Here is a 20696-nt window from a genome sequence, read left to right on the forward strand (position 1 = left end):
GTTACATGACTTTGATGTTCAATGCATTTCAGGGCTTATTTTGTAAGATTGTAATTTACATTTATGGTGCCCACTTTCCTGCCTTTTGTACTTCAATTTCAGGTTTGTGAATTCCTACATTTCCCCGAATACCTTTCAACAACCCTCTGACAACTTGCATGGACTTGTCATAGATGTACTGTACATAGCGACAACTCTAAGTGGTACAGACAACCATTAATACAAAAGTACATTTTCAGCAACTACAGCACAGCTCTCAGGTGTTTCTCATGTCTATCTACAAGCAGACCTCTTTACTTTATTATTCTCCACAGGCTGCTTTAGAAAGGACTTTCAAAAGTTTTCTTTGAGGCTGACTTAAACCTCGACGCTGCCACTATCAACATTAAAAGCAGGCTTAAGTGCTTTGTGTACTTCAAATAAAAAGGAGTTCCAACAAACTCTTCAAGTAAAATGTTAAAAAAAAGTCTTTATTACTTGGCCAGCATAGAAAAATATGTTGCAAACTACTCTGTGTGGGTGCGTTTGTGGCATTTACCCAGTCATGCACACTCACCCACATGTTAGAGGCTAACCCTAGCCGGTGGCGGTCTGTGAATTCCAAGAATACAATTGGCAGAATTCATGGTGGGAAGCCGGTGAGGGATCATATCCTTGCTGCTGTACTAGCAACTCCGACTGGTTGGGGTGTGGTCACATGGCTGTCCCTTCCTACGCCGATAGCTTACAGTGGACTGTCCAGAGCCGTTGGACAAACTGAGTTGGGAAATCCTCCCCTTTAAATCAACTTAACTTAATAACAAGAAGTATTAGTTTAGTTTTCTGAAGGAGTTCCCTACCTGCGGAAGTCGAGGAGCGTCCGGCTGGTCTCTGGGACGTTCTGGTTGAGCCAGGTCAAGAAGTGGAACTGAGTGACTGTCCGCGTCTCGTTGGTCTGCATGTTCTTCAGGTAGAAACTACGAACCAGGAAGTCGTCGCACCAGATGTGTTCGGACACCAGGTTCACCTACGAGGACACGCAAACGGACAATGAACACACATGTAATAAACTGTCTCTAAAATCAACTTATATGAAGGTATTAGTCTATTTACTGTGCTGTAGCAATAAAATCCATACTTTCAGACAGACATAATTGATAGATTGCTGGCTTGAGAAATAATACTGTTGTTATTATTAATTTAATACTAGGCAATAATCTTTTGGAATGAATAATATAACATTTTCAACGGCCTTTATAATCTTTCCTTGTTAAGGTCAAATACGTTATTTGACTTGAATTAACCAGTCATCTAAAATGCAATGTAGCTCTTTAAGTATGAGATGATTCTTCTAGAGAAAGAAAATGACAGAAATATTTATGTTTTCACTTTACAAATCTGATTTACGTGTTTCATAGCATCAAAGGATAATGATATAAAGTTATAGTTGGATTGAAAAACACACACTACCCCACACTGACAGTTGAAGTTACGGCGAATGAGTCATTTTACCTCGTAAATGTGGTAGAGGTTAGATCCCTCGTCGGGCCAGTAATGGTAGCACTGCTTCACCCCGCTCTCGACGAGTGGCGTCAGCATAACAATGACCACGCAGCCGTTCTCCCATACCATCTGCAGACAAAACACACACACTCAAGTAAGACTCTCCCCATTTTGGTACACACACCCTGGAGGCAGGAAAGTGCTTCTGATATAACAAGGCAGGAGCAACATCACTATCTTGAATTGTCTCTTACTTTTTGAAGGAATTAAAAGAAGAGGAAGGAGCGAACAAGCCTGTTTAACATTTACTTTTTTTTAGCCTTTTGCTTGTAATCAGCAAACAAAATTAAGGACTATTGATGGCAGAGAAACTTACAGTATATATATATATCTTTTTAGAGGGGTAGATGTGTCTGTTTTGGGGGTGAGAGGGTCATTGCTTAGAAAATGAAATCTTACTTTGAAACTGAACACTTCCAGACATGTTTACCGTGTTTCAAACTTTGGTAAGAAACAACAAGCAAGTCAAGCTTCGTGGCTTGCAGAGTAATTGCTGTCGGGGCCGTTCCCTCCCCCAACTGTGTCATTCTACTCAGCACACGGTCATATTTTCCTGCTGGCAGTCATATTCTCACAGCCGGAGGGTGGGCTGGCTCTGGAGATCCATTCGACTCAGATCAGAGGTAACACTCAGCCGTTAATGGAAGCTATAAAACAATACTGCTCCCACATCATCACATTAGATAATCAAGATGGCCGCACCTGCCGTTCGGTCAGGAGCGCTGCCACACCTTGACAGAGATTTAACCAGTGTTAATTGCAGCTGGGTTTTGAGTTACTGCACCAGCGCACACTTTCCTCTCAGCCCCCACTGCTTCACTGATTGGTCTCATGGATCTAAAGATGTGACGGTGCACTTTTTTGAGAAATGGTGTTAATTTGCTTTAGCTGACAGAGTGAGAACTCCACTGGTGCTGGGAGGACATGTTCCCTCTTTTAAAACTTGAGGTTTGTTAAAATGCAAATTGTATTTATACCCTTATTTATCCAAGAAGAAAAGTTAACTGCACACGATGCGTTTTTCTAGATTTGCTCTGAATCACACAGTTCTCTGTATTAAACCCTCTAAGCAGGATATTGAGGGGTATTTGACTTCAGTACTGCTCAAGGGCACCTCGGCAGTTGTTGCGTAAAGCGATGTACTGTCCAGTATGTGGTGCAATAACTTCCTGATTAAGGAGTCTGATAAGACACAGTAATGCGGGTAAAGTCGACCGGGCCACAACACAACAAGAAGCCTGAGTAAAGCCTGAATACAAAGGCCTGTTCAGCACAGAGAAGCCACTTAATGAACCTGACATGAATCCATGATGAGCTCTGAGATTCTGACACAATACGACAAAAACGTTGGTATTAATGATACGAATTTTGAGGCACACATTTACTGTCTATTCCATCGCATCATACTCGAAAACGTATATTATGTATTTAAGTTTAGCCAAAATAAAAACCCAAGAAGTCTGTTCACAAAAAGTATTTAGAAACTACTAAACTATTATGTAAAAACAGTGTCAATATGCTTCAAACGAAATGCTTGTTGGACCGTCAAAGAATTTCTGAAACGTCTCCCGACACCCTTTCAATGTCAGGATTGAGGCGGCTGTGTCCAACAATTAAAGTAACTTTCTGACACCGACTAGTCTGACTAGCATGTCATGCAGCACTTGGAAGGTGTGCAGAGTTGTGAAAGTACGCAGGATTTAAACTTTTCTCTCAAGCTCTCTTGTTTGTACAAGCAAGCTTTGTGCCCCATCTTCGATTGTAGCTGTTTGGAACAGGTATAAAAACTATAAAAACCTAAAACTGAGCAAAAGAAGGAGGAAGAGAAGTAGAAATGAAGAGGTTTCATCAAGAATGAACAAAGATTGTCCACAACTTACACACCCACAAACAGGCACTTACAGACAATAACCAACAACTTCCCTTCCCTGAAAGAGGAGCAATATCCAGACCTCAGTAGGGATTAATGGTGAGAGAGGGGGAGAGGGGGGGGAGTGCTGTAATGGGGTTAAAGTTCATTCTTTGATCCCCCTGAGGAGACCTCCGGAGCTGGGAGGAAATGTGGGGGGTTTTGGTGGTGCTAATGGATGCTATGTGAAAACCATAGAGAGCACCTTGAAGTGTATGATGTAATCACACAAAACACACAGAAAGATTTCATTGTATCACAGCACAGCATTATCAATATTTGTGGAGCCTTTAGCAATTAAAAATTAATCTGAAGAGAGCAGACAATAATATATAATCCCACTAAGATGTAATATGACTTTCAGTTATTGGCAGTAGGTTTTTAAAATTAAAAATCAGACGTTTGGATTTTGTGTCCTTGGTGTTTTCACATTGCATCGGAAAGGACGTTTTCCTCTTTGGTGAAATATAAAGACAACATATGAGAGATTCCTTGGCACATTTTAAATGAGCTGTCTTTTACATTTCAATTCAAGTTGATGAGCAGTAGCAGAAGAAGCAGCAGCGAATCTACGAGAGCCTGAGATTTCTCATTTTCCTGCCTGCATGGTAACTAGCACGAGTGGGAATACAGCAGGGACAGAACTTGTTTGACAAGGGGACCTTTCCTTCCAACAACCCTGTAACACACACACACACATGCACACACACACACCTTCCCCACTGCTCCCCCTCGACACACACATATACACCATGACTGCAGAATAACTTATCGATCTCCTAGCCTGAGATTCAAACCCAATCCAACATTTGGGACAGCGGGAAAAGTGTTCGCCATCCCCTGCATTAACAATATGTCCCATTGTACACTGGTTTGTGTGTGTGTGTGTGTGTGTGTGTGTGTGTGTGTGTGTGTGTGTGTGTGTCTGCGCAGTGGCGGAGGTGTTGCTGGGCAGGGAGCATGATGGTGAAGGAGAGATTAATAACGACATCCACAGAACAGGCTAGCCTCTCGTGTGGCTCGCTGCACTAATAAAAATCGGCTAACTCTTGTTTAAGAGAGGAAAAAGTATTGATTTTTGTGTTGCGTGTGTGTGTGTGTGTGTGTGTGTGTGTGTGTGTGTGTGTGTGTGTGTGTGTGTGTGTGTTTCTTACCTGCCAGAAATCAGCCACAGTGGAGGGCAGGGGGCCTTGAGTGGCAATGTAGGCTGGGTTCCTGGGATCATGATCCATCTGAGGAGAGAGGAAAAAGGGGGGAAACAAAGGGAAAGAGCGATTATGAAATGCGTCATGTTTTTATTGTCTCAAAACTTGATGTTTATACCTCGTGTTAATTTTATTAACCTTTATTTAACCAGGATAGTCTCTTAAGATCTCTTTTTTGAGAGAGTCCAAATATCAGTATAGTTTACAGTAAAAATAAACAAGGAAATAAAAAAATACATTACAGGATAAAAAAAACAAGATGCAATTAACTGTAATAAGGTATGAGGTCCTTTAGGTCCTTTAAGCTGCATCCATCTGAATCCCCCTCCCCTTCCAAGTGTGTAGGAGAACCTACGGTGTCTGCAAAACTCAGGGAAAAACACAAAAGGCCCTCTAGAGCCAGTGTTTAGTTTGTCCATTCTGGGCTACTGTAGAAACACAGTGGTGCAAAATGGTGGGCTCCATGGGAGAGGAGCCGCTCCCTATGTAGATATAAAGGGCTGATTATAAGGTAACGAAAACACAACGATTCTTATTTTCAGGTGATTATACACTAAGTCCGGTCTGCTAGATGCAACTAAATGCATCTACACACTGCACCTTTAAGTTGTAAAGTATGAATGAAAAAAACTGGCACTAATTCAGAGTCATCAAAAAAACATTAATGACTTGCTGTTTAAAACTTGTTCAGGGCAAATGATTGACATTGTTACATTTTCTGAAGTTAATGTCACCACAACTTTACAAGTGTTACCTTAATTGCTGCAGTGATCCAGTTTAACTTACTGTAAATTTATACAGTAATTCAAGAGAGTGAAAACTTGTGGTTGTGACATTATAAAATTTTAACTTACTCCATGTTGTAGGTTAACAGTAGTAGTATTAACAATTGGAATAACATCAAAGGCAAATCTACCAAAGACTGTTGCCTTGAAATTTTCAGTTTTCTGAATTTTTTTAATTTTTCAGTGAAAACCTTCTTTTCAAAGTCTTTCAATGTAAGTACTAGAGAATAAATCAACTATTCTAGTCCTGGGAAAGTAGGTTGCATGTTGAGTTTGAGGAAAACTTAAAGCAAAATAACAAGTGAGGGCCAGTTTAGCTCAGCATACAGCCGTACTGTGATGAGTTAGTGCTCTGAGACCTGTTATAAACTTCACTGCACTATAATATAAAGTATCCTACAAGTGCAATAATGTGGCAGCAGCATTAACTCGCTGCATTTATTCATGTCAATTTGCAAAAGCGCCCCCTGCTCTCCCGAATAACCTTAAAAACTTCCACCTCTGTTTTCTTCTCTTTGCAGAAAAATCTATTTACATTTGAGACATTTTACAGAGCAGATAAGGACAGATTGTCTTGCTAAAGGATACTTTATTCTGTATGACTCATGACAGGTGATAAATACATTTGTTATTAGAATCAAACCGGGGATTGTCACGTTACAGAACGGCCTTTGAGCACCATGACACGACAAGAAGACCTCTCTCCATCAATCATTCTTATTGACTTCGTATATTATACATAAGTTTGCAAGGATACATATTTAACAGATTCACAGCTGGAAGTGTCTCGGTGAGGGAGGTGAGAGTGCTTTTCAGTGACTTCCTCCTTAACTTAATGGAAATTACAGAAGGATGGCGTGGGCGTCGAGAGCAAAAGACAGGAGATGAACGTGAGGTGAATTTGCGAGGACGTGAGTGACACCCCTGCCTATTACCATGCAAATTGTATGGTAAATGTAATAATTGGCAAGACCAATTTAGCTGGAAGCAATTACAGAGGGAAGACAGATAATTTCTGGGGCTTTTCCGTGCACAAAATTGTCTTTAATGGTCCTCTGTTCCCTTTATGAATGCCAAACAATAATGCACTTCTAATGAACTTAAAATGTAGTATCTCGGAGAGAGAAAAGGTGACATGGTGCGAGGGTGTTTTTGCTCATTAAAATATCTGCAGCCAGAATTGCGTCATGGACAAAAAAAAATAGCTGGAGGCACAAGTTTAAGATATCAGAAGATAATTGCACAAGGGGGTTATGCATACATTAAATGGCCGAAAGTATGCGGACACCATTTTTCTGCATGTTTCCTTTGGTCTGGAGTGTTTTCTCCTGGTTTTCGCTTGTTCCGATTGAAGGAACTCTTAATGTTACATGTAGAATACGATGATATTTTAGACAACAGTGTTTGTTTCAGTGTGACAATGAACCTGTGAACAATGTGAGGCCCACAAAGAAATGATTTTCCCACTTCGGTGTGGAAGAACGTGACTTGCCTGCACAGAACCCTGACCTCAACCCCATCCAACACCTTTGGGATGAACCAGCCAGGCCTCATCAACCAACATCAGTGTTAGACCTCGCTAATGCTCTTGTGGCTGAATAGTAACAAATCCCTTCAGCCAGGTTCAAAAATCTGTTGGAAAGCCTGAAACCAGAAGCGTGGAGACGTATAGCGGAATATTAAAGCTTGATTTATGGTCGATCAGAACCGGTTCTTACGTTGTGTTGACCGCCAACGTTGGTAATATAAACGCGGTATCGTTTAAATACCAGGATAACATATTTTCAGACAGTCTCTCCTGGAAGGCAGTCATAGTGTTGCATTTGGTAGTTCACATTAAAAGTGACAGAAATAGTTGTGTCATGAATTAAAAAGGAGAGCTAGAAAGAGAAACCCTGACTCCTTTCTCACCTCCACGCAGCTGTGAATGTTGGCTCATCAGTGTCGGAAAGTGATAGAAATAGCCTCGCACAGCCTTCGCCGTTGGAAAGTTGTAGCAGGAGGGGGTTTCTGAAGTTTTTTGACTATCCAACAGGCTTGTCTGAAGGAGTATACTAAGTATATTGAGCCAGTTAATGCTTATAGTTGTGGAATTACATGTCCAACAATTAAATACAAGTGTCCAAACTCTTTTGGCCATGTAGTATATATATTGAACAGAAGATGAGATGCCTTTACGCCGGCTTTTTCACACTTTTATTCTTGAGTAAGCAGTTAATAACTGAACTTTACTTGTGCGACGGTCAGAGCTGAAGGTGTAATGTTCAAATGTGTTCAAATTCATGTGGTTAAAGTCAAAATTCTGACGATACTGAATTAAATAACTAAACACACCCTTGCCCAGTCCAGGTTGGTGCAGTCTAGGAAGTAATAGGAGAAAAGATCTGGAGGGATTCTCAAAGAAATAACAAAATACTTCATCTCGTCCAGGGTGACAAGGTGTAGGAAATAGAGAGAGAAACACCAGAAAGGACAGAGAAGGAGAAAGAAATTGGCATGGAGGAAAAACAAGAAAGAGAGTAGAAAAATAAGAGGTGAGGGGGGGGGGAAAAAAAGATGGCACAGCAAAAACCTGACGAGTTGAAGGTGAAACGGGAGAGAAAAGGAAGAGAAATTCAGGCGAGAGGATGATGAAAGAAAGAGAGACATAGCGAGCGGAGTCTGCACACTTGACATTTCTCTTTTAATCTCTCTCTCTCTCTGTCTCCTTTTCAATCTCTGTGGACACACAATGCTTCCTGACATCTCAAAGTGTCTCCAGAATTAAACCCTGCCATTAATGACACTGCGAGTGTGTGTGTGTGTGTGTGTGTGTGTGTGTCACAAAGGACAACTATCTTTCTCCCTCTATCACATACACACGCTCCTCCTTAATGAGGAACAAAAGAGGAGGATGTGACAGCTGCAATTATCCCTGTTGTTGTTTTTTTTTTTTTGTCTTTTCTTTTTGGAGGCAACGAAAAGGAGTCAAATTTTATGCATACATGCCTGTGTGTGTGTGTGTGTGTGTGTGTGTGTGTGTGTGTGTGTGTGTGTGTGTGTGTGTGTGTGTGTGTGTGTGTGTGTGTGTGTGTGATCAGCTTCACTCTGTCTGATGAAGTTTTATGATGAAACCGACTGTTACTACAGTCTGACACCTCAGTGGGGGTGACTGTGTGTGTGTGTGCGTGTGTGTGTGTGTGTGTGTGTGTGTGTGTTGGCAGCTACATGGATTAGCTGAAATTGTGAATCTACATATTAGGAAATAAAACAACTTCTACTGTTCTCTATTCTCTATCCTCATATCAGACAGGCCTAACTCTAAACCTACTTCTATGACCTCGCCTTTCATTGATTTTGTTTTACCTCTATGATTTTATCCCTTCTCTAGAATTTGTCTTTTACTCCTTTACTATGTCTTAACTGATATTTATCCTGTTTAATATGTATGTGTGTGTGTATATGTATGTATACGTTTATGTATGTATGTATATATATACACATGCATATGTATATGTATATATATATGTACGTGTCTTGTGCATATATATATATCTGTATCTATGTTTTACATTTCTTTTGTAAAGCACTTTGAGCTGCATTTATGTCATGAAAGATGCTCTATAAATAAAGCTTATTATTATTATTATTATTATTATTATTATTATTATTCTCTATTCTGGACAGTTTCCTTTCGCTTTTTTCCAGTATGTCTTCTGAACATTTATCTGTTTTCTTTCTACTCAAAAGTTGAATGTTTGATTGTGCTCCTTTTCTTACCATTACTTTTCACACCATCTGTCTAATCTTTACTGTATATTCAAGGAGAATTCAAAAATGATGGAGACAATCATGTCAAGTACTGGAAACTGTTCGGAGTGATGTCTGTGGATTATTCAGAGTAATCAGGACTTTGAGTTTGAGTGCTTTGAATGCCTCAAATGAAATTACATTCAGTTATATTGTATCTGGGTGGCAGCAGACATAGTAGATATCACAAAACTGTTTTTTTTTGTTCACAGGAGGGGAGTATTGATAATGTTGGTGAGGTTTCTGTACAGTCCATTTTGTTACCTTTTATCCACATTTCACAATATTTCTAGTCACAATGAGTCACCACATTCGCTTTACTTTCCAAAAAATTACCTAGAACTTGTGATATTTAGATGTTTGTTGGATACCCAAATGACAAAATAGGTGATTTTTTAATGCTTTCCAAAAGTGTTTTCTTTCTTTTTGGTCAAGGTTTGGTTCTTCTTGAGGTTTAGTGAAAATTATAATCAAGGTTAAAAGAAAACCAGCAGCGACTGTTGGCAGGAGACGACCAGACAACTGCAAGAGATTGTTTGTAAGGAAAATAAAACATCATTTTAAGGCATTTAAACATCAAAACTAATTCATTTTTTGTTGATTACAATCTCTTAAAGAGTGACTTGTTTCAAGATTTCCCTTTGGAAATGAAAAGGCTTTTTTTTTAAGTAAGCAGCATCGTCTGCCAGTGAAGTTTTACTAAAGACGTCTTAATATGTTTTGTATAAAGATGTTATTAAATTGGGGAAAGTAGATGCAAAATGAAAGGAATGACAGGAAAGACTTAATTTTCTTCAGTGTGACTCCTTAATCAAAAATAGTGAATTTAGCTGTCAATAAAGGCTGATTCAAACTGTTATCAGCACACGACAAGCGTAAGAATAAGTGTGTGTGTGTGTGTGTGTGACTGTGTGTATGCATGATTGAGTGGTACCTAAGTGATTGATTATGTCTTAGTAAGTGTGTGTGAGTGTACGAGGAAACTGTTGAGTCTATTTTAGAGTATCTGCGTGTGTGTGTGAAAAGAGAAAGTGAGTGATTGTGTTTGTAGGTTCGTGCAGCTGACTGACTGATTGGGTGTGTGTACACTGGGACTCTGAGTCAAAAACCAGTTGGCTCTCCTCGTGCATCATCGTGCATTACTTAAGTATTTCAATCAATTTTATTTGAAGCATATTCATAGTGATAATTATTTTATTGTATTCGTTTTCATTTACTTTTCTTTGCTGATTGTGGTAAGACTGTAAGGATTTAGTTAAGGGACGTCATCGGTGGGATGATGTGCTAATTATTTATATTGTCCAAAAGGAAGCTGAATGATGTCACTTCCTTCAGGTTAATGTGGAAAAAACATACATTTTTATCAAATTTCATGCAGCTAACCCACAGACTTTGATCTGAGTGAATTTGTATTTATATGACGTCTAGTTAAGGTTCAAGGGTTCAGTAACTGTTCAGCTTAAATTGAAAATTCAGCGGTCCTCACTGTCTTTACTGTCTTTGCTGCGGTCGTAGCAGATTGCTGTGGTGGCAGGTCGAACCATATTGGAAAGGTCAGAGTGCAGGGACCGGACTAAAGGACAATCCCTGATCCTTCAGGTTGAGGGTCGGGCCTCATAAAACCTCATAAAACAAACAATCATCATCTAAATCACCCTCCATAGCTTCCTGTTTGGTCAAACAGTTCTTAGTGTGTGCTTTAAAGACTCATATCTAACGAGAAATTGAGCAATTCAGCTTTGCAACTTTTAATTGTGTCATTTAGCGAACCCAAGTTATCGTAACTTTAACTAGCACAGAAAACATCTGGTTGGTTCATTATTTTGTTTACCTAGCGCACAGCTGTACTGCTTTGAACAGCTCAATCAAAAGGTAATGAAGTGGTCTTTGCTTTGTTCAGCCTTCAAAATCATCTTTTTGGCTGTATATGTGTGTGTGTGAGTGTTTCATGTCTACACCAAACTAAAAATCCCACACCGACCAAATTGTACGCAGGTAATCTCAGCAGCGCCTGACTTACAGCAACTCACGGGAGATCGCAAGCAGTGGTAGTATACCTCTTCTAAGAAAAATACATTTTGCTGTTGGTGATACAGATTCAAATTGCCTGGTGCGTGGTAATTGGATTTTCAAAGTAAAATAGAAAGTAGAGGTCTGTGAGCACAAGACCATAATTGGTCCGTCCTCAAGTTCTTGAGTTCTTGTTTTCTGAGGCTCTTCATCACTGTTGGTGGATTCAGGACACTCAAGAAATGTAGAGTTCCTCTGTGTTTTTAAAATCTAAAGAAACTGAAATAATACTGAAGCTATTCAACGGGTTTCTACAGTGTTACTAGCTACGTACTTGCTGATAACAATCCATCTTTTTTTGTAAGTTTTACAGTTATTGACAGTCTGTATTTCTGTATAGGTATCTGCACTGAATGGCATCTGTGTGTGTGTATATATCCTGTTCGAGTGTGGGTGAGCATGCACGCATATATGTGTGTGTTAGCAAGTGTGTACATTTCAGTGTCTGTGAGTGCTTGTGTCAAAGTGTGATTTTAGGTATGCATGTATTTCCTTTTGCATGCGTGGGTTCATGTTCTGCATCTGTCTTTGCATTTGTGGGATTGACATTTGACAAGGCTGCTCCTTTGTTCCTGTATAGTTTTGATTCCTTCTCTCTCGCTCTCTCTCACACACACACACACACACACACACATACTCAGCCACTTCTTGGTGTGACGCCCAGATTTGAAATGCATAGCGTTCCTGTTGCTTTTAATGGAATACCACTGTATCTGCCTCGAGGGAAACGTAAACCTACTATTCCAACACTGGTTTCCAAATTGATACACTCACTTACTGAATTCACATGGCTCTTTCTTCCCCTTGCTCCTTCCTACAGGCTGTTTCGCTGTTTCAAATCTGTACAGCAACAAGGAAAGGCCTCTGCAAGTTGAGCGCACCGTAACAGTAAACACAATCTAGTGTCAAATTAGCATAACCCAAGGTAAAAAAAAAAAAAAATTCCCAAGACCCCATGGATCAATTTTTTTGCAGAGAGCCGTGCGCATGTCCTTTCCCACACCTTCCACAAGTGAATACTCGCCCGGGGTGTTTGCTGTATGATTAATATTCATGGTGCAGAACATACACACTAGCGCGGGACCGCCGCTGAAGCTAAGCAAGCGTTGCATCAAAATTTATATTGTATAACGGTAGGCTGCTTTTGTTCCTGTGACGCCCCGTGGGGACTGTGGGAGCCTGGCATAGTGGCGGTGTGAAGCATAAAGTTAGAATGCAGGGGAGGTACTTACGATCGGGCTGGCGTTGATGTAATCAGAATTTCCTTGGCTGTTCTCCACCTTCAAGGTGATTCTGGAGTGATCGTCTGGAACAGAAATGGAAGAATTCTGTGCATTTTGTCTTAGGAAAGCAATAGCCATCTTACATGCAGTGTAATTAGTAGTTTCTTTGCGTATCTGTTGAGTAGACAAGATTATCTCCTGAGTCCTGATGTAAATTTCCACAATGTGTTTCCTTGACCTAAAGAGTTTATTCCCTCCTGGTTTGTCAATGTTGTTTTCAGCCCAGAGAAGAAACTCTAGTACGAGCGATATGTTTTTCTTAAGATTAAAGCATGAACCAGTAAGTGACTGAGAAATTCCCTGATGTTCCTTGATTTTCCTCAAAGAGGTGATCGATTGATCCCCGAGTTTCCTGCTCTGGTAGGTACTTCTCACATTTCTGTGATATTCCAGAAAATTCACCAGAAGTCTCAGAGATCAGACACTCATTCAGAAGGTTAGTAGTTTCAAAATAGGATAAAACAAGATGATTTGAGCAGTGAAGCGTTCCTAAACTCTGGGTGCTCCAGTGGGTCCATCTTTACAAAATCATGTTGTTTGGCTGAAATTTTTCAGATCTAAAAGTTGCCAATATACCAAATATGTTAAACCTGGTTAAACTTAGGGGAAAATTGTATAAAATCATGCAGAAAACATGTAGAATATTTCCATTTGATGGAACGGTGCAGATGTAAAAACCATGAAATCTTAGGTTAAAATATGTCACTCAGTTTAAACATTGTATAGAGTTGGAACCAGCTGATACACAATACAGACATATGGTAGCATCAGATGGTGTCAGAAAAGTCTTATCTAGATTTAAGGACACTTTACACAAATTTTAAGGGAAAAAATCTGGATTTTTATGGATGAATGTCTGCATGAAGCTTTTGTGTTCGTTGTTAGTAGATGCACTATGTATTCAGTGTATTTTGGAATTGGGTTAAAACACTGAATGTTGAGTATTTTGTCTCTCTTTCATTTTTTTGGAGGATCTGCCCTCTGTAGTCCCTGGGAATCATAACTGGTCCATTAAATTTTTGGGGGAGGTACAAATTATCCTAGTTTGTACATTTCACTCTTGCGAGCGACCATTTAAAGTCTCCAGTGATGGTGGCAAAACAGTTCTGAAAATTTCTTGGAGAAGCCAGTGGTGCTTCAAATAGGAAGCGCAATTTATTCCTGACAAACTGCTTTCCCTGCTGACAACATGGATTTCATTAAGCCTGGGCCTGGTGGAGAGAATGGGACAGCACTTTTTTAGATGGGCTATTTCCACAGAAGCTTAGAAATTTTAATCATTGATGAGGTCGGTGCAGGAGAGATTTAATAGAGAACTAATTTACAACCCTCCTGCTCCTGCTTTCTGATAATAACGGCTGGGTTCAGAATATATGAGGTGAGTTGTTGAGAGGTTGTGAGAGTAATCCCACCGTGTTTGAAGGATTGACATCAAGAGGTGTAACGGCTGAATTTTGGTTCTGCTCAGAAATGTTTGGTTTGCTGTGAGGAGGAAATAATGCTGCCTTTTCATTTACACGTCTGTGATAATCATTCGGCCAAAACTCGCCTAAACTGTTTACTTTGGGCTACCAGATACTTTTTTTACCTCCTGAATCCATAGACTTCCCTCTGCACAGTGAGCACTGTTTCTGTCTAGGGGTTAATCTCGGAAAACCGTTGTGTAAGGTTGTAAGATATGTGGATGCAAAACTGCTTTCGCTTACTATGTAACGTTACGCCATGTTCGCTTGTTATACAGATCTGTTTTCAGTGTAACAGTAATCACTGTCATCAATAACATCATCACGCAAGGCTTCCCGGTCAATCAGAACTTGGATATTCTTTGACCAGATGTGGTAAATGAACCAATCAGAGCTTGTTTTTCATATTTGTAAAACACGAGCAGGCTGCAGTTCGTTTGTAGCTGTCACATATAGTTGGAGAAGTTTTTTATTTTTCCAGTAAAACATTCACAAATAAAAGTGAAAACCAGATACCAGATGCCTCCTTCATGAGCCAGAGGTTGTACACAGGTACGGGTGTACAGGTGATTCTCCAAAGCAGCGACAAAGAGGTGGGAAATTAATCCGCATCTGAGTCGGGCTACACTGAAGATGAGGATAATTTTATTGATGGAACTCACCAACAACAGGACATGGAAGTATTAGTGAATTATCTACGTATTTTGGGGGGTAACTGTACATAGAGGAATATGGAGGGAGGAAAAGTAGTTTTCCAACTACACTGAGTTAGATTTTTTGAGTTTGGTGTGTGCAGGGGCGGATCAAGGATTTTTCTAAATCAGGGGCCACAAAGGGGTCCAGTATTATACTGGCTGCCTGGGGGAGTACAACAGGTATTATTTATGATTGCTGTTATTATCTGCTATATTAAGATGTCATTTACTGAACATTGTTATTGAACAATGACTAATAAAGTTTCATTCATTCAACAGGTACATGGGTGTTGTGGACTGTCTGATCAGCTGCTGAGATATTACAGCGTCCATCACAAGACCATGAAGTGATACAGGACCCTCTTTTTTTTATTTTGTTGACATTACTGCCACCAGCAGTGTGCTGCAGAGGTACGGCCCATCACCCACCAGGCATTTCAAGAGCAGCTTGCGGCTGAGCTGCTAGAGGTTTCTCTGGACTCTTCAGTACATGACAGGGTGTATGTCCACGTACCTGTGGCAAACGCTCGTGGCGAAGAAGCATCAAAGAAGGCAACAAAAGGAAGGAGAAAAGGCATGTCGTGTGCCTCTCTGCATGATTTTGGACAGACTTTGCCATGACACATACCACAGCTAGATGGTTGGTTTCAAAGGGCAAAAACCGCCTGTTGTTCAGACCTCTTTTTTAAGATCAGAGTGGGAAGGGACTAACTGAAGCTGTTAGCAAAATAGTTCTGGGACATTTCTTTTTTCTGTGTTGAAGAAAGTCTTCTTTATGTTACCTTTGTCTGTTTTTTGATTAAAAAAGATGAATTTCTATAGGCAGATTTTGTATTTTTTTCTACAATTATTACCTTATTTCTTGAATTTTACAGTGTAGTACATCTTATTTAGTGACATCACTGGATAACAGAGGTTGTGCTGATTTTGAGGATATAAAACACTTGATGATACTATAAAAAATGACTTCACAATTAGCAAAAAACCAAACGATGCTATATCTGAATAGTAGTCTATGGTAGACTCCAGAGGGTTAACCTGCTCAATGTGGCACTTCTCAGTTTTTAACATGCTAATTACATCCAATATTTTGTTAATACCAAAACTTACAGTAAGGTTGCATGTTGAAAGGCAAACATGTACACTATACTGAATTAAACAATTACAGCATCAATAGCAAGAACAGGAACCTCATTCAAGGCACATTACACAGTTGATTTACATCCACCATCAGATACCACATGGTCTACCTCTTAATTGTGAGAATTTTTTTGTGATCTACATCAGATGCTCTGATAGAAACAACAGCTCTTGATTTAAACCACAACCAGTCCATGCTTTGGTATCTGGAGACTTTCTTTGGCCATTTTCATGATTAGAAATGCCCTTAAAAGCACATTTAACATTCACCTATAGGGGTGTGGAAAACCAAGTAGTTATAACAGCAGAAGTTGCAAGGTAGATATTAAAGTGGTGGTTCATTTAGTAAATCACTTTTTGATTACTGCAATCCAAACGCTTACAGCTTGTCCACTAATTACCTTTAAAGCTGATAGAAAAAAAACAAGAAAAAGAGATCTAAGAAGAGACTGAACAAAATAGCGATAAAGTTCATTGCTTACATGCCACAATAGCAGTGGAGCGGTTCTTCTTCGCATTGCCGTCCTTCAAACCGAAGGTGCAGGCGTTGGGTTCAGCCTGGTAGGCACACAGCGCCTCCCATTCCTTCTCTAGACGGTCCTTGTTCTTCAGGTGATCCTCCATGTAGGACTGAAGGAGACAAGGAGAAGAGAGAGGAGAGATTGAAAACCAATTTCTATAGTTTTACATGTCAGACTTTTACTCCCAGTCCATTACCAACACTGTATTGGTATATGTTCATGAGTGAGGTTCCTTGTACTTGTTTTAATCTGTCTGAAGTACCAGATGGAGACAGGTTTAGCCTTTCATCACAAACTTTCACATAACACCCTGCAGTTTAACTGACAGAGCAAGCTTTCCTAAATTGTCTGGCAGCTTGACAGTGTTTGCATGTTTGTTTGAATCTCGGTGGAGCACCAGATGGGAAAGTAGGTACCAGTTATTTTATCAATCAAAGAAAAGTCAACCAAATAGATAGTAGAGCTCTTTCCTGTGATTGCCAATCAGCTTTTTAATGTTATGTGTTGTCTTATGTGGCAAATCCCACCGATGTGATGCTCCACTCTGGTGAAAAGGAAAACAGAGATAATACTTATTTGTTTTGACCTGTTTGAAACACCAGATGGGTGACGTTTACTCGTTAGGACTCTTCGGTTTACAAATGTCAGTCACAGACAATGAAAGTGGCAAAGAAATTTCAAGATAATACATTAAAAACTTGAAATGAAAACTAGCAGAACAGGTCAAATTCTACATCTACATCCTTGATTTTAATAACATTATAAACAGCCCCTCTGGCTCTTCATGAACATTAAAACAAAAGCAAAGAATCATCTGGAGAAACTATTAAATCCAGGTCTGGGTATTACTGTTCATATGCATGTTTAGTTGCAACAAAGCCGCGTTAATCAGAGTGCATATCAGTCTGATCTCCTCTAGCTCTGCAACCAGGTTCAGCCTGGACATTACCTACCATACAGAATTCATAATTAAGGAAGGCAGTGTGACTTTGATCAACTGCCAGCGAATGAACTTGGCACATAACACCATAGCACTCAGGTTAGCCATAATCTGATGGTGGCCACTGTAGCTTTGTTTTTTTAGCGGCCCATGCACACAAAATATGGACGGTACAATCGTTTGTAATGGATGAGGGAATGAAATGAGCTGGTGGGATTCTTTAAATGGCTCCAGCAATGATTTATGGTGGCAGTTACAAATAGAGCTGATCTTAATCAGAATTAGCTTCCAGAAAAGGCCTAATGGCTTTCTGCTAAAATGAGAGGAGTTTGTTAAAAATGGAAGGCAGCGCGGCCAGTCAGCCGGGCTGGTGGGAGATAATGGGAGAGTATCCTGATCGAATGCAGATATGTGATTTTATCATACATGTACATGAACACACTCTTGACAAACTCGACAAACATGCAGCTTGTCCGGATTGTTATTTGTTCGGCTGTTACTGAGCTTAAAGCAGACTTCACCTTTTCACAGCGGCGGTGCGTATAGCTAAAAACACATACACGCATATACGAACCAACACAACACACACACTAGCCATTTTGTGTTGTAGTATATTGTCTCTCTATTATATCTGCTGCTGAGCTGCTAAAAGCAGCAATGATGCAACAGGAAGCTGAGAGCTGCGAGCATCCACCTGCAGACAGCCACTTATCAACAGCAGGACGTCCGAATCCTTCAAAAGACACACACACACTGATTGTGTTGTGCATGGCCCCTGTTAAATAAACTAATAAACTAAACTAGAAACACACGCAGTGCACATGCATGCACACACACACACACCAATATACAGAAAACCAACATAAAGAAAAAGCACAAACATACATCTAAAGCACAATCCACACATAAAGGTCAGGTACACAAAAACACAGTCCACCCACACACACTCTCACATACACACACAAGAAATGCAACACAGAGTCAGATACACAGTCACATGAAGCATCATTACACACACACACACACACACACAAAATCCACTCAATGTACAGACACCCACTCACATGTTCATATTCTACACACACACACACACACAAACAACATGCATAAACAATCACACAAAACACATGACCTGCAAACATACACTGTAGTCTCATGCATACAGAAATTCATACACTTCTAAAGACGACACACACACACACAAAGTCCTACATCAGATGCATCCCCCCCCCCCCCCCTCCACATCCTCTACCCCCTACCCTCTCTCTCGCTCTCTAATGCCAGAGTAATAGGGTTTTGTGGCTGTGTAAAGGGATTATTGCAATCCAATCAGGAGGTGCTGAGATCACCATGTGTCGGCCAAACACTGAATAATCCCCTTACTCCGGGGGGGCTTATAGCTGCCAAAGGTGCTCAATAAAAACTGCTACGCAATAAGTCCCTGCCCGAGCCGCCATTGTGGCTCTGACGCACCATCTAAGCACCTGTAAGAAACAGCAGCATGAAGGCCGGCTGCATGGGAGGTGACGTAATGCAGCGGCCATTTTGGATCAGCAGCAACTGAAGGGAAAGGAGGAGTGGGTGAAAGAAATCACTCTGAGAAACCAGTATCCAGTAGTGGAAAGGAGCTAAATACACTGTATTTAGTTACAAGTTTGAGGTACTTTACCTTCAGTGAGGCACTTTCATTTTATGTTTCTACATAATTCTACTCCACTACATTCAGGATGCAAATATTGTATTTGTTAACAAAACCACGTTTGTTTGAAAGCTTACTAGTTAGAAGACAAGCTTCTTAAATATGATACATTTTTCATGCCCAACATTACAATTTTTTTAGTAATTATATAATACAATTAATACATACTAGTGACCATTCTCCAAAATTAGTACTTCTGATACTCACAGCACATCTTGCTGATAAAACTCCTGTACTTTAAATTCATTTTTTTTGCCTTTTTGTCTCGACAGATAGTAGAGACAGACAGGAAACATTGTAAGAGAGAGATAGAAGGGACCAGCTAGAACTGAACAGGGGATGTTACGATAATACGATTTACATCTTAACCACCAGAACACCAGTAGTCTTTACAATGTAGTATTACTACTTTTACTGAAGTAAAGAATACTTGTTCCACCACTGATTTTGTCATAATGAAATAAGATTAGTTTGATAGCATCCCTATATTGCATTTTTTCTGGTAAAAAAGTAAAGTAAAGAAAAGTAATGGTTGAAGTGTATCATCATCAACAAAAAAACAGAAGTCCTGAGACATAAAACGTAAAGTCCATGGAGGTACATTGGATTGGACTTATTGCCATATTTTGTCCTGTTAAAATGTATTATTTAAATTTGCTAGTTTTGTGTGTTTCCACAAGAGTTTTATTCTTCTTCAGGCTTAAAAAAACCAAACATTAATAAACGTCCAGTGAATGAAGAAATGACAAATTGCGTTTTTTGTTGAGTCTGATCAAAATGTTGCATTAGCATCAATTCAGGTTAAAGTCTTCCCATTTGTGAATTCTACAACAAACATATAATCAATCAAACTGAATCATATCCACCATTTCAGAGGCTGCAGTTTTATTTTTAGTTAAAAAGCTGACATCATCCTGATACATGAGTCTAACTCCTCTGTAGCTGGATGCTTCTTTCTCCCCAGCTGACCACATTAGACTGATTTAACCGTCCATTTCCTAAAGCCCGTTCTTCCTCCAGCCATTGCCCTGCGACCTATCAACTCTACAGATCACATCCCAGCTGGCCTGCTGGTGAGCTACAACCACAACCACAACAAATTCCCAGCACAGCTAATCTCGATGGAGGCTCTCGCTGCAGTATAATCTATAACACTTACTTGGCCAGCAACAAAAGACAAGATAATGTGCTTTATATATAGAGTCGACTAATCCTCTTAAGACACAAGCAGAGAGGATGTGGGGGAAGGGGGGGGAGGGGGGGGTGATGGGGTTGCGGGGGTTGTTCAGTCCCAGTCACATGGGACCAAGTAATACATTAACTTAGATAAGATGGTTAAAGCTGTTTCTCCTCAAATTAAAATCAGTGGGTGGATGATGACATGGAATTTGCCCGGGTTTACGAGAGGCAATTAAGTTTTTGGGAGGTGGGAGGGTTGTTTGGGGGGGGGGAGAGGGGGGCCACGCTGCAGCTCATCAGCTATCACATTATTCCTTTCTTTGACGCCCGTGATTTTTATTAATCACTCAACAGTTGCTTCACTCCAGCGCGTGGCAGGGCATTAGATGAAATATTTGTTTTTCCATGGCGGCGGCAGCGGCGGCGGCGGCGGGCTCCTCTCGCTATGTGATGGATTTGGTCTCTCCCTGTCACGC

The 20696-nt window shown here is 40.2% G+C and overlaps 1 protein-coding gene across 11 annotated transcripts in view; it reads right to left on the minus strand.

Moving 5' to 3' along the window:
- LOC121908104 (receptor-type tyrosine-protein phosphatase N2-like) overlaps positions 1-20696 on the minus strand; it is a 250156-nt gene that overhangs the window by 25310 nt on the left and 204150 nt on the right. For 9 of the 11 annotated variants that reach the window (XM_042427810.1, XM_042427809.1, XM_042427811.1 and 6 more), the window contains 5 exons: positions 16364-16511; positions 12533-12606; positions 4606-4683; positions 1492-1611; positions 840-1006 (listed from right to left, as the gene is read on the minus strand). In XM_042427810.1, coding sequence (XP_042283744.1) covers positions 840-1006; positions 1492-1611; positions 4606-4683; positions 12533-12606; positions 16364-16511 — 587 coding nt within the window. Of the gene's footprint in view, positions 1-556; positions 757-839; positions 1007-1482; positions 1612-4605; positions 4684-12532; positions 12607-16363; positions 16512-20696 lie in introns of those variants that run through there. The other 2 variants (XR_006099174.1, XM_042427819.1) reach the window with 2 other exon arrangements.

This window comes from Thunnus maccoyii, chromosome 12, assembly GCF_910596095.1.
Source record: "Thunnus maccoyii chromosome 12, fThuMac1.1, whole genome shotgun sequence".
In the NCBI taxonomy this organism is placed as follows: domain Eukaryota; kingdom Metazoa; phylum Chordata; class Actinopteri; order Scombriformes; family Scombridae; genus Thunnus; species Thunnus maccoyii.